This window comes from Gopherus flavomarginatus, chromosome 1, assembly GCF_025201925.1.
Source record: "Gopherus flavomarginatus isolate rGopFla2 chromosome 1, rGopFla2.mat.asm, whole genome shotgun sequence".
In the NCBI taxonomy this organism is placed as follows: domain Eukaryota; kingdom Metazoa; phylum Chordata; order Testudines; family Testudinidae; genus Gopherus; species Gopherus flavomarginatus.
This window is the reverse complement of record NC_066617.1, coordinates 152,763,093-152,777,054: the sequence shown is the minus strand read 5'-3', so window position 1 is coordinate 152,777,054 and position 13,962 is coordinate 152,763,093. Positions and strand designations below refer to the sequence as shown.

The 13,962-nt window shown below is 48.2% G+C and overlaps 1 protein-coding gene across 4 annotated transcripts in view; it reads left to right on the top strand.

Annotated features, from left to right (window-relative positions):
* The window catches only part of CLCN1 (chloride voltage-gated channel 1), a 150,293-nt gene that overhangs the window by 126,172 nt on the left and 10,159 nt on the right, over positions 1 to 13,962 (top strand). For all 4 annotated transcript variants that reach the window (XM_050943358.1, XM_050943367.1, XM_050943349.1 and 1 more), the window contains 9 exons: positions 2,636 to 2,720; positions 3,177 to 3,326; positions 5,433 to 5,502; positions 7,003 to 7,113; positions 7,209 to 7,422; positions 7,831 to 7,964; positions 8,228 to 8,454; positions 8,778 to 8,883; positions 10,966 to 11,051. In XM_050943358.1, coding sequence (XP_050799315.1) covers positions 2,636 to 2,720; positions 3,177 to 3,326; positions 5,433 to 5,502; positions 7,003 to 7,113; positions 7,209 to 7,422; positions 7,831 to 7,964; positions 8,228 to 8,454; positions 8,778 to 8,883; positions 10,966 to 11,051 — 1,183 coding nt within the window. The remainder of the gene's footprint in view (positions 1 to 2,635; positions 2,721 to 3,176; positions 3,327 to 5,432; positions 5,503 to 7,002; positions 7,114 to 7,208; positions 7,423 to 7,830; positions 7,965 to 8,227; positions 8,455 to 8,777; positions 8,884 to 10,965; positions 11,052 to 13,962) is intronic.

Genomic DNA, 13,962 nt, shown 5'->3' with positions numbered 1-13,962 from the left:
GCAGTGCTCTGGCCGGGGGAGCGGGGCCTCGGGGCTTCCCGCACTCCGGCTGGGGGAGCGGGGCCGCGGGCTTGCTGCGTTCCGGCCCGTGGCCACACTCCCCCAGCTGGCGCGTGGCCGTCCCAACGGACCCGCTCCCTGGGCTGGTAATTTCGTGGCATTTTCTAGTCCATTTTTCATAGCGCTCTTGAAAAAAAAAATACTTCACCGGAGCTTTTTCAAAAGCCTCAATGCAGGGACCTTGAGGAGGAAACCGCACCTTCTGCTGGTTCCTAGGAAAAACTCTCTCTATTATGCTATAAGACTTTCTAGAGGACAATGGACTCTAATTGTACTTCATACAGTTCCAAAGTGCTTAGTTTACTGGGTTTACACTCTGGGTTTCACTTAGACACCTATGTAGTGGAGTCTGAGTTTGAACTGTAACATCCGTCCATGTGTCTGTATACACAGCTATAGAACCATTTTAATAGAGTTATGGGTAAGCTGCTGCTGGCAGTATTAGCCTCTCTATCCAGGCACAGAGAGCTTTTGAAATCATTACTCTCTGGAACGAAGTTTCCTAGGCTCATTCTTGTCCCTGAATTTAATTCATTTATGGAAAATTCTTCTGCCTTTTTGAGTTCCCCCTTCCTAGTAGAAAATAAAAAGGGTTATTACATTTTTTCAGGTACTTGCTATACTTGAATTCTTTAAAAATAGCCTATTCTGCTAATGTAAACTCTTGAGGGACTTAATCTCAGTCGGGACAGGAGTTTTTGAAACACTTGAGCAAATTTGGTGTAGAAATAAAGTGCTAAAAGTGCTATTCTGCCCTACATCAACCCAAATATTGCATCCCTGAGAACAAACAGTGAAACTGATTCTGTTGATGTTCTTTGTCCCAGCTGAAAGGCATATTAAAAAGAAAGATAACAAAGAGCTTTAAAATAATCGGAGGGGTAACCGTGTTAGTCTGGATCTGTAAAAAGCGACAAAGTGTCCTTTGACACCTTATAGACTAACAGACGTATTTAATCCTGAGCTGATGGTGTCAGATTTGTAAATGAACTGAAGTTCAGCAGTTTCCTCTTTGGAGTCTGGTCCTGAAGTTTTTTTGCTGCAGGATGGCTACCTTTAAATCTGCTATTGTGTGTCCAGGGAGGCTGAAGTGTTCTCCTACAGGTTTTTGTATATTGCCATTCCTAATATCTGACTTGTGTCCATTTATCCTTTCATAGGACACTTTGTTGCTTTTTACATATTCCCCACGTAAAAGGATAAATGGACACAAGTCAGATATTAGGAATAGGAAATTGACCCCATCAGCTCAGGATTAAACAAAGACTGTGACTGGCTAGCCAACTACAAAAGCAGTTTCTCCTCCCTTGGAGTTCACACCTCAGCTGCTAGAAGAGGGCCTCATCCTCCCTGATCGAACCAACCTTGTTATCTCTAGACTGATTCTTGCCTCCATATTTATACCTGCCTCTGGAAATTTCCACCACATGCATCCGACGAAGTGGGTATTCACCCACGAAAGCTCATGCTCCAATACGTCTGTTAGTCTATAAGGTGCCATGGGACACTTTGTCGCTTTACAGTAATGACATTTCTGCAGGACATTTTGAAATATCTTTCACCTCTAATAAATCCTAAATTATTATTACCAACACAGAGAAAGAAACATGTCTGTTTGCAACATGTGGGTTTTAAGTGAGCATTGTTCCTTTAAAGAAAAAATAAAATATTGTATTGCCTCCTAAATTTTTTAAGGGCCTCATCCTGTGAGTTGTCTCAACAGCTAACAATTTGCAGGTCTGAGTAGTGAGGAGCTCCTAGTTAAAAGAAAATGGTGACATTTCCCTTTAAGTGTCAGAAGAACTGGCTGCATAGAACATCAGAGTTGGAAGGTACCTCAGGAGGTCACCTAGTCCAACCCCCTGCTCAAAGCAGGGCTAATCCTGAGACTTTGAAATGGCCTCCTCAAGGATTGAACTCAAAACCCTAGGTTTAGTAGGCTAATGCTCAAGCCACTGAGCTATCCCTCTCCCCAAGCTAGTACCAACCTGTGTTTAACACTAAAAGCTGCATGGGAGGAATTCAGACAAGTGTGATGAATAACAATATCTTGCACTGAAATCATATTTTTGCCCCAAAGGATTCCATTGCCTCAACTTTACATCTCAGCTAAACAACATACTTCCTTTTAGTACCATGTTAGGGCATTGGGATTAGTGCCGATTCAGCAGGGAGAGCACCCTCCCCAGTACTGAGCCACCCACCCCAGTTCCTGCAGCACAGCACCCCCCGGCACCTTGGGGCCAATGCTGGCTCACAGAGGAGAGCATCCCCTAGTGAGTTATCCTCTGTAGTCTGTCTAGCACCTTAACTGTTGACTCTTCTGCAAGCATTATGAACATAAGAACAGCCATACTGGGGCAGAACAATGGTCCATCTAGCTCAGTACCCTGTCTTCTGACAATGGCCTGTGCCAGGTGCTTCAGAGGGATGAACAGAACAGTGCAAATTATTGAGTAATTTCCCAGGCCTACTCCTGCTTGTATGATCTGACACAGTCACAGCCAAGGAAATAGGACTGCAGGAAAATAACAAACTGTAATATTGTGTTCAAGTTCTTTCTTTCTTGTTTCAGTCGCCTTGTATACCCAGGAGTAATAACCTTCCTTATAGCAACGGTGACCTTCCCGCCGGGGTTCGGGCAGTTCATGGCTGGAGAGGTGAGAGTAGTTATAAAGGAGTAAATGTGTAATTCTGAAAGAAACACATGTAACCGTCTCCCCAATCCTCAGATCAACAAACACACACCATGGTGAGTGAGAAAGACTTTGAGGTGTCCCCTTCCTAAATCTCTCCCTGCCTCCTGCTCGGGAAGAATTTGACCTCTCCTGGGCTGGAAAGAGAGATTTCTCTGAGAGTAATAATCTCCATGCTCCCCTTCAGGCAGAAATGGGGGTTTAGGTGGGGAAATGTAACCCCTTAAACATTAGAGGAGATTAACTAGATTCTCCTCCAGCCAAAACCCTCTCTCTTTTCTGAGCAGGCATATTCTAGAAGGAAATATCCAAAGAGAATCAAATGTGGGGATCCTCTCTGGTGGGGAACCTGGGTATAACACTGACCCCATTTAATCTTTTGAGAATCACTGACAGTTTTTGTCCCTTCTTTCTTTGTAGTTGATGCCCAGGGAAGCCATCAGCTCCCTGTTTGATAATTACACCTGGGCAAAGCACATGGGGGACCCACAAATGCTAGGGAAATCTGCCATCTGGATCCACCCCAAAGTCAGTGTCTTCGTCATCATCCTGCTCTTCTTCGTCATGAAGGTAGGAAGCCCACCCATCCTGGACTATCTCCCCTCTTGTGGGGGTCAGAACTTTTGACATCACCCTGCTGTTTGTAAAGTGCTTTAGATCTGCTGATGACAAAGTTCTACCCAAGAGAAGAGATTGAGACTGAAAGAGAAAAAGACTCCAAAATAGGAACTAGCAAGAATGAGATTTTCTTACAGAAAAATAGTGATGAGGACAAACTGTGTGTTATCCTGGGGGAAGGAAGAGAGACAGCATCCCCGAGATCAGGACTGGACAATAATGGCCAGTGGGCGCAGGGATCCCAATACACTATCCTGGGCAGACTGTATGTCCTTCCAATGGACGCTAACAGGTTCGGCTTCTTTGGTAATGCTGGGATGGCTTGTCATGCAGATAAAGGGTTTTTTATTTGAACTGAGAGACGGTGGGCCATGGGGAGTAGCAGTGCAGTGTACATCTGATCTGTAATGCAAGAAACGTATCCTTCCAGAGTCATGTGAATGTTCCCATATGGTGTGATAGGTCATTCCTGCCTCTAGATTCTTTGCTGCTGTGACAAACTGCTAGAGTAGCTGTTTCAGGCTGCTTATTTTGCTGTTGGTTTGTCTTAAAGAGGAGCAGGCTACGCAAAGAAGCCCTACCTCTGTGGCTCTGGCCAAAGGTTGGGCCTGATCATGGGTGGTGCGCGAACCGCTGTGTGGGGAAGGCTAGCCCCAGCCCCACCCCTTCCGCCCGAGGCCCTGCCCCTTCCGCCCCCCCCCTCCACCACAGCTACCCGCCCCAGGCCCAAAGGAGTGCTGGGAGGGCAGGCGGTGTAGCTCCAACCTCCCCAGCGGAGCACTGGAGGCTGAAGGACTGGAGTCACACACAGAAAGCAGTGGTAAGCAGGGGGTGGGGCCACACCTGGATGTTTAGGGAGGCAAAGCCTCTTCTAGTCTGTGCGACTCGCTGCCCATGGGCCTGATTCTCCACTGCATTGCATCTTGGCCCCAATACTCAGCTGCATATGGGCTGAGTTTGGTGCTACTCAGTGGAAAGGGAGAAGAGCTGGTTGCACTCCTCTGTTGCAGCTCCCCAGATTCTGGGACCAGCTAAAACTCTGTGTTAGAGTAGCCACAGGGCTACTGCCCCAAGGGCCCATTGCAGCAGCCAAGAATAGCCAGAATGTGGAGGTGCTCAGGCCATGGTTGCTCTCCCCTAGCATGTCGCTACACTAGAAGCTGTAGGGCTGTTCTGCAGACTCCATACCACTTGGAGGTTCTCCATCTGCTGGGGGTGTGGCTGGATCTACTGGCTTTATGGCCCTTTTTACATCAACTACCCTGCACAAAGCTGCCCTTGAAAGGCACTCAGCAACTACATGATGCAGAGTGTGTCACGCCCACTCTCTGAAGCACTTACTGACTTTCAGTTCTCCTAGAGGAAATTCAAGGTGTTGCTCTCTGGATGCCATCGAGATCGCCTCTCTCCCTAGGAACAGTACCACTTCAGCAGCTGAGATCTGCTGGGCCACACCTACTGAGAATCCCTTGATGTGAGATCTCTGGGGACGGGTGGCAGTGTTCTCTGTGGAGCCCTCAATGGTAGAATCCACTCACCCTTTTAATCTGACGAAGGCCAAGTGTGTTGGCCGTCAGGGCATGGGACAAGGCTGGTCTGTTTCCTGAGGAAGGTGACTGTGAAATCAGCCAGGGACAGGTTTAGGGGTTCCCAGTTCCAGCATGATAGTTTGTTGCGACTCTGCCAGAAGTTGTGGCCTGCACCATTTTATAAATAAGTAAAACTTTCTGCAGCAAGGGGGGATCCCATCTCTGTGGATCAAAGGGAAGGTAATTCTCCATGTTCACCCCATCCCTTACGGATTAGCTTCCCCACCAGCACAACAGCCCCTGGGAAGCTCTGTGCAGTAGACAGTCTCTGGGAGTGTTGATGGTTTGCATGAATTTCTCCCACTCTCCTCTGCTCCTCACATTCCCAGCTGCCCTTGGTTTTCTTGCTGAGTCTGTCAGATTTCCCCAAAGGCATTTCCTCATAAGAAGGCAGGCTGGAGGCGGTGGTGCAGCTGCAGGAGATGCTGTTACCACACACTAACTATCACCCCATATCCCTCTGTCCTAGTTCTGGATGTCTGTCGTCGCCACTACCATGCCGATACCTTGTGGAGGTTTCATGCCTGTTTTTGTACTGGGTGAGTTTTAACCTCCTTCTTGGGCTTCTCAGAGAGAGAGGGAGAGAAATTATCATTGACAGGGAAACAGAGAGAGCAAGCTCACAATGGTGTTTCTAAGAGGGAATTCAGATCATGGCTCCCACAAGCTGTCTATGAGGAACTTCATTAACAGTCCGGTTGCCCAGCCTCTGACCTTCTGCTCCTTTCTCTTTCTTCCCAAACTCACAAATGCTGATCTGGAAATTCCTGCAGTTTCTCCACATAATGGACTGTGCACTGCAAACAACATACATAATTACCAGATAAACCAGACCCAGGGTCCAGACTTGAACCCTGACACTTCAGTTCCAAAAACTCAGGTCCCTGCCTCTTGAGATGAAGAAAAGCTCCCCTAACTGGTACTAATAGTAGGCCCCCTGTCGTCTCTGTGGCCCCAGCTATAAGACAGCAACATCAAGCCTTCACTCAGAACCAGTACGTTGCAGCCTCAGCCATGGTTTGTTAAGTGACTCGTGACAAGTGGTTGATGACTGACTAATGATTGTTAATCCTAAAACAGAAAATAAATGTTAAAATGTCATTAGTATTGAGAGTACATATTAGTCCAGTAGAACCTCAGAGTTACAAACTCCAGAGTTACAAACTGATCAATCAGCCATACACCTCATTTAGAACTGGAAGTACACAATAAGGCAGCAGCAGAAACAGAACAAAAAAAGCAAATACAATACAGTACTGTGTTAACTGTAAATGACTGAAAACATGTTTAAAAAGGGAAAGCATCATTTTTTTCTTCTGCTTAGTAAAGTTTCAAAGCAGTATCCAATCAATTCAGTTGTAAAATTTTAGAAGAACAACCGTCATGTTTTATTCAGAGTTACAAACATTTCAGAGTTATGAATAACTTCCATTCCTGAGGTGTTCATAACACTGAGATTCTATTTTAATTTAGAGTAAAATGTTGTAATTATCCCCAAACCAAGCATTGCAATGCCAGGAAATTCAGTTATGGTTGTACTTAAAAGATATCCAAACATGTCTGGACATGCAGTTTGGACACCCTTAACTTTGCACTATATAGACACCATTTAAAATACGATCCAAAAATCAGTTTTGTCCAGTTTGTGACCACAGACTCACAGTAATCATAATTGTATGGTCATTGCATGGTGTCACTACAGGGCAGAGTTAAGGTTATTGGGTGGCTTAACTGTGCCTTTTCAGACTTGAACATATTTGGCTTTATTTTAAGTGTAAACTTAGCTCTGGATTTCCTGGATTTGTATTTTTGTGTTTGGGGATAAATACACCTTTCCTGGAGTGGTTTTTGCCCTTTTATTGCTGATACAAAATCTCTATCTTAACTCCATCATAATGTAGTTTTTGTTTTAACATATAAGCACTAGTAAATTACCAATGGCTTTTATCAGCAGAGATCACACATATTCCCTTCCCTGAAGAGCACAGCCATTTTGGGTGGATGGGTCTTAACCAGTGACTTCATGTGATGCTTTCCAGGGGCTGCATTTGGCCGACTCATTGGTGAAATCATGGCATCACTCTTCCCTGATGGGATCCTCTTTGATGGCATGGTTTACAAAATCTTACCTGGAGGATATGCTGTCATTGGTGAGTCTCCACATTTTTCTTTTTTCTATCCCTGCCTGCACAAATCCCCTGGTCCACATGACACTATCCTTCCTCTCCCCCCTCAACTGGGAAAGGTGCAGCAGCCCTGACAGGAGCAGTGAGCCACACCGTCTCCACAGCAGTGATCTGCTTTGAGTTGACGGGTCAGATCTCCCACATCCTGCCCATGATGGTTGCTGTCATCCTCGCCAACATGGTGGCTCAGAGTTTGCAGCCCAGTCTCTATGACAGCATCATCCAGATGAAGAAGCTGCCTTACCTGCCCGACCTGGGCTGGAATTACATAAGGTATGGTACCACCAATGGAGATTGGGAAGAGGAGGGGAAAAACGGCAGAAGAAATGGCAATGAGAAACGAAGGGGTATAGGCTTGGCCACAAAGAGATGGAGCAGGGATGGGGGGTGGCAGACACATAAATAGAGTGGGAGGAGGCTGTGAAACAGCAGGAGGGCAATGGAGAAGGAGGGGCTCATCCATGATGGGAGGGAGCAGATCCTTGCCTGAGTGGAAACCCAGTTGGTTTGTGGAAGGTCTCAGTTCCCCTGTAGTTACTCCCACTTGCGAGTATGTATCTGGCTGTATAAAGCACACATCTGAAAGGAGCTCTTGTTTTGTTTTCCTCTTTGCGAAGTTTTTCTTTTAGACATATTTGAATGATATATTAACCCCTCTCTTTATTTTCTTTGTTCCTCTAGCAAATACAATATCTTTGTTGAGGATATTATGGTCTGTGATGTGAAATTCATCTCCTCTACTTGTACATACCAGGACCTGCAGACCCTGCTTCAGAGCACAACTGTCAAGACCTTGCCTCTAGTGGATTCACCAGGTAAGCAGTATGGGGAATCTGACCTTTTCTGAAGCTTGCCTTAGTTGAAAGAGTCTGTCTCTGGAGGTATGTAGTTTGGAAGATAGGGAACCAGCCTGGGAAACCAGAGATGTGACCCTAGCTCTGCTGCTGATTTGTTGTATGGCCTTGTCCAAAAGAACACCACCCTCTCCGTTCCTCAGGGCTAACGTGGCCAGTTTGGGCAGGGAGCGTTGGCTTACACACGTCCTTCAACTGGCTCCCCATGTTATCTCTTCCTGCAGAGTCCATGATCTTGCTGGGCTCAGTGGAGCGGTCAGAGCTGCAGGCCCTTCTCCAGAGGCATATTGGCCAGGAGCGGCGCCTGCGCATCATCAAGGAGATGGAGCAGAAGCTGGCTGAGGCACCCTATGATGGTCACAGCAAAGGCCAGTGGGCTGCCATGTCCAGTTGGAAGCGTGAATCTTTTGCTTTCGTGGATGAGGATGAGGATGAAGAGGAGAAGACTGAGGTAAGCGGGAGGTGGGGGTGGGGAAGAGACTGAGGTGAGGAGAGGCGGAGGAGAGAGAGACTCCTGGTCTACACTAGAAACTTATGTCTGTACTATGTCCCTGGGAGGGATTCTCCCATCGCTGGCATAGCTGCTGCTCTCAGGGAGGTGGAGTACCTACACTGAGGGGAGAGTTTCTCCCGATAGCATATGCAACATCTTCACTATGCGCTACAGCAGCCACCGTATGTGTACACGAGCCCTGAGAAACAGAGAGGCACTGGGAAAGGGAGGGAAAGGAGCTATTCAGGGTGATTCTTGTTTTATTTCCTTTCTTTCGGTAGCCACCTCAGCAACCTTCTCCTGCTCCGAGTCACCCTGAGGAACCCAATGGCCCAGTGGCTCCTCATAAACCAATGCCAGAAACACCAGGGCCCCAGGAAACCCCAGGTATGGTGACCTCCAGAGTCCCCCAGCTTTCCACATCCCAGTCAACACTGGGAAAGCCACACTGCCTATTGCTTGTGTGAGTGTGAGGGGCTGAGGATAGAGCTGGCTGGAAAATTTTCATAGGAAAAGCTATTTCAACAAAACTTTTTTTTTTTTTGCCAAATTGTCAGTTTTGACAATTTACTACAGAAATTTTTTTAAAACAATTTTTTTTGTTTTATTTTGAAATTTTGTTTCAAATGTTATTTTTTTATTTTTATATTATTTTTACAGTTTTTATAGTGTGTTCTAACTTGAACATATGACTAGTACATATAATGCACTACTGTTATTGACATGTCATAATATGACATAATATAATAGAGGAACTATTTTATTTTTTAAAGTAGCAACTGCTCTTAATGATTTTAACAATATTAGGCACAACTACTACTGACATATCAGGAAGTAAGGTACAAATTGCATACAAATGAAAAATAAAATAAAATTCAAAATGAAAGTTTGACATTTGAAATAAAGATTCATAGTTCCAAAACAAAAATCCCAAACTTTCTGAAATGCAGATTTTCCAAAATGGACATTGTATAGAAATTTGTTTCATGGGAAAAGCACACAAATTTTGAATATTTGTTTTGTTCCAATTCAGAATGAAAACACATTTCAAAAGGTGGAAATTTCTTGCAAAATGAAAATGTTGTAGTTTCTCTTTGTGCCTCCTTAACTGCACAGAGAGAGCCTAATGGTGGACAGCCCCTGAGGGTGAGCAAGGAGACAGGGCTCTTGGCTAGTGCTTGTAGCCGCCCAAAAGGGAAGAGGGGAGGTGGGACCATAGTCTCACTCTCCAGCCCACCCTGGCCAGTAAAGCTGGCTGGTCAGGGATGAGAGCACTTCCTCACTGCACCCCTTTGGGGGTGAAGCATTGGGCGCACTCCCCTTTCTGCAGCACCACCAGTGTGGGCCTGTGCCTTTAAGGCACAATAGGGTCCCTTATATGCTCAGTGTGGTTGCAGAGCAGTATACCAGCTAATGCCCCTACTTACCAGATGGCAAAAGTCTATTTGTCTGGGGAATAGTCACCCCAAGAGAAATGGGGGTGGGGCATCTTTTGAACCATTTTAAACAAGGCTAGACAAAGCCCTGCAGAATAGGCTGCAGGGAGCTATCCAGAGGTGGCAGGAGGAAGAGGGGACGGAGCAGATGTGCCCTAACAGGGCTTTCCCCTCTCTCACTTTTATTCCTGGGTCTTCCCCCATCAGCTTAAACTCTGCATAGCAATATCATCTTTCCTTTTTTCTACTTCCCATCAGGATGAATAATCCATGGTCCTTTCCATTCTCAGCCTCAGGCCGATGGCATCATCCTTGACCCTCTCTCCTGCACCCCTCACATTCTGACTGTTGACAAATTCAGCTGCTGCTTTGTCTGTTACAGCATCTCTAGACCCCATCCTGCCTTTTCTGTCCCTTCTGCCCAAACCACATTCCTGCCCCTGCCACATCCATTTTGGTCCCCTGTAATTTAACCAAAATGCTGCCAGACTCATGTCCCTCACCCTCACCCTCTGACATCATCAGGGCTTTGGAGCGGAGCCCGGAGCTAGAGCGTGGACCAGCTCTGGAGCAGTGGAGCTGCAGGTTTTTGCCTGAAGCTGGAACAGAGCCGGAGCACAGCTCCAAAGCCCTGGACATCATCATCCCTCTTTACAAGTCCTCTCAGGGTTTCCACAACCCTTTCTGTGTGAACAGCATGGCACTGGGACCTTGCATGTGAGTGGCCCTCTGCTTCTGGCTCCTTCTTGGGAACATTGCTCTCTGGATAGCCACCCTCCAAGGCTCTCTGTGTGCAGGTTTAGTTCCCCTCCATAGGTAGGGGGTATTGCATGGATTAATGTGACTGATTCCTGCCTGTCCCAGATCTTGCCCTGTCACCCATGGAATGGCGTGTTCTGACTGGCTGGGCCCTTTCCTACTAACTCCGAATTCTCCCCAGCCTGCCTTGGGCAAGGGGATAGGCCTGCTGCCTTGTGTTTAGTCTCTCATTTGTCCTCATTTTTTCTCCTCTTTGTTCATTTTCTTCCTGCAGCCAGGAGTTTCTGGAGCTTGAGGCATGTGATCCAGCAGCTTTTGTGCCATTACAACCAGCCACCAAAGAAGGAGAGCATTGCCCAGGTTAGGGGCCCAGAGAGCTCAGCTGCGCAGTAATGAGAGACATAGGTGCCAACTCCATGGGTGTTCCGTGGCTGGAGCACCCATGGGGAAAAATTAGTGGGTGCTCTGCAGTCACCGGCAGCCGAGCTCCCCGCCTCGCCCCACCTCAGCTCCTCCTCCGCCTCCTCCCCAGAGCATGCTGCATCCCCGCTCCTCCATCTACCTCCCAGCGCTTGCTGCCGGCACACAGCTGTACCAAGCTCCGAAAGGGAGGTGGGAGGAGTGGGAATGTGGCACATTCAGGGGAGGAGGGGGAAGAGGCAGGGCTGGGGTCGGGATTTGGGGAAGGAGTCGGAATAGGAGCAGGGAGGGGGTGGAGTTGGGGCGGGGACTTTGGGGAAGGGGGTGGAATGCAGTGGGGCAGGGGTGGAGTCAGGGCATGGCCAGGGGCAGAGAGGGGGTCGAGCACCCACCAGCACCAGTAGAAGTTGGTGCCTATGATGAGGGAGGGAAGGTGAAGGAATGAAGGCTCCCTCTGAGAGATCTTGGCCATAGGGTGGGGGCAGTGGTGTCAGACAGGGAGATGCATGAATGATGCTGAATGTCACAGTCACCGGGCAATCCTCTGGAATTACTCCATATGAAGCCAGTCAGGACTCTGGTGTAGCATGCCTCCTCTCTCTGAGCATACTATCGCCAGGGCGAGAAGCCTACATAGCTTCGACCTTCCTGGATTTGACCTCAGAGCATTCAGCGTCCCCTTCCACACCGTGCGCTTCCTGTAGTGAGTCCACCTGTGCAGGGCTCCTTGGGAAGCCGGCGGGCTCTGCACCCCAACTCCACAGTCAGAAGTAACTCTCAACCAGCATAATACGGAAGGCTTATTAGTCAACAGGAACACAGTGTAGAACAGAACTTGTTAGCACGGAAATCAGTGACTGTCAGCCAAGTCCATCTTGGGGGAATCCCAGGCCAGATGCCCTGGACTCCCCTCTCCAGTCCCCACAAGCAGACTGCACAGCTACCAGCAACCCAACCTCAGACACCCCTGTCGCTCCTCCTCCTGGTCTTTGTCTCACTTCCCAGGCAATATGTCACCTGGTTGCTTTCCCCTCCTGGGTCTCAGGTTACCAAGGGCACCAACCATAGCCTACGTGCAGGCAGTTGGAGTCTCACCTGCCACTGAGAGTCTCAGCCAAAGTCACATACCCTTATTCCCACCACCTAGGCATTGGTGCAGCACAGAGGGAAACTGTGGCATACACAGTATTAATGAAAAATAGTAAGACTCACACAGGCTCAGCAGTAAGACTCACATATGCTAACTTACAACATAACAAGGGAAAATCCCCACCCCATCACATCTCTCCCCTCTTTGAGACCGAACTGAGTGGGGTCACTTTAGCCAGTGAACTGGGGAAGCTCAGGCCTCCCTCTACGGGACAAAGCATCGGCTATAACATTTGCATTCTTTTTAACATGGACCACCTCCATGTCATAATCCTGGAGAAATAGACTCCATCTCAGGAGCTTGGCATTGGCCCCTTTCATCTGATGCAGCCATGGCAGGGGCAAGTGGTCAGTGTACACAATGAAGTGATGCCCAAATAGATCCAGCTGCAGCCCTTTGAGTCCACACCATGGCGAGGCATTCCTTTTCTATGGCCACATAGTTCTGCTCCCAGGGCAGCAGCTTCCTGCTCAGGTACATGATGGAGTGTTTGCATTAGTGTGCATTGGCACCACACCTAGCCCTTTGTCTGAGGTATCTGTGAACACCATATAGAGCTTATCAAAGGCTGAGTTTAGCAGCACCAGGTCCTTGACCAGATCCTCCTTCAGCGTGCAGAGAGCCCTCTGGCACTGCTCAGTCCAGACCACCTTGTCTCGCTTACCCTTCTTGCATAACTCCATTATGGGAGCTGACCCAGAGCTAAAGCGGGGCACAAACCTCTGGTAGTACTCTGCCATCCCTATAAAGGCCTGGGCTTGTTTTGGGAGTGCAGGGCAATCTCTGATCGCCTCCACTTTGGTTGGCTCTGGCTTTAGGGAGCCGCTCCCCACCTTGTGGCCCAGGTATGACACCTCTGCCATCCCCACCTTGCACTTCCCAGCTTTTACAGTCAGCCCTGCATCCTGGAGGTGTTCCAGGCCCCTCTTCACCTGGGACACATGGTCCTCCCCCGTCTGGCTAATGACACAAATATCAATGTATGCTAGGTTAAAATTCTCCATCCCCCTCAGTAACTGATCCGTCTGGCACGGGCAGGTGACCAGTGCCTCCTTGAAGCTGAAAGGTAGGATCAGGGATTTGTAAAGCCTCAAAGGGATGACAAAAACAGGTTCCAACCTGTCATCTGGTTCCAAAGGCACCTGCCAGTAGCTTTTGGTGAGATCCCTGGTAGTGGGGTACTGAGTCCCCCCACCCACAAGATGTCTAGGATCTCATCAGGCATAGTTATGGGGCAGGCACCAGACATGGTGATGGCATTGAGCTTCTGATAGGCCACACAGAATGGGATCAACCCATTTTTCCTGGGGACCAGCACCATGGGAGAGGCCCCAGGGCTGGTGGATGGCTGGATTACCCCTAAAGCCATCATGTCTCTGACATCACTCTCCAGGGCCTGGACTGTGTTCCCAGTGACTCTAAATGGGGAACACCTGATGGGAGGACTGGCTCCAATCTCCACCCAATGGACAGTGTGGTTAGTGAGCCCAGGCTGTTTGGAAAACAGCTGCAAGTAGGAACTCAGCACCTCTCTGATCTCTGCCTGCTGGGCCGGGGTTACCTGGTCAGAGAAGGGAATTGATTCTAGCAAGGGGCTGGCTCCTGTTTCAGAGAACAGACCCACCAGGGGCTCTTCCCCCTTCTCCCACTGACCACATATGGTCAGTACCAGCCTCTCCCTGTCACAGTATGGCTCCATAA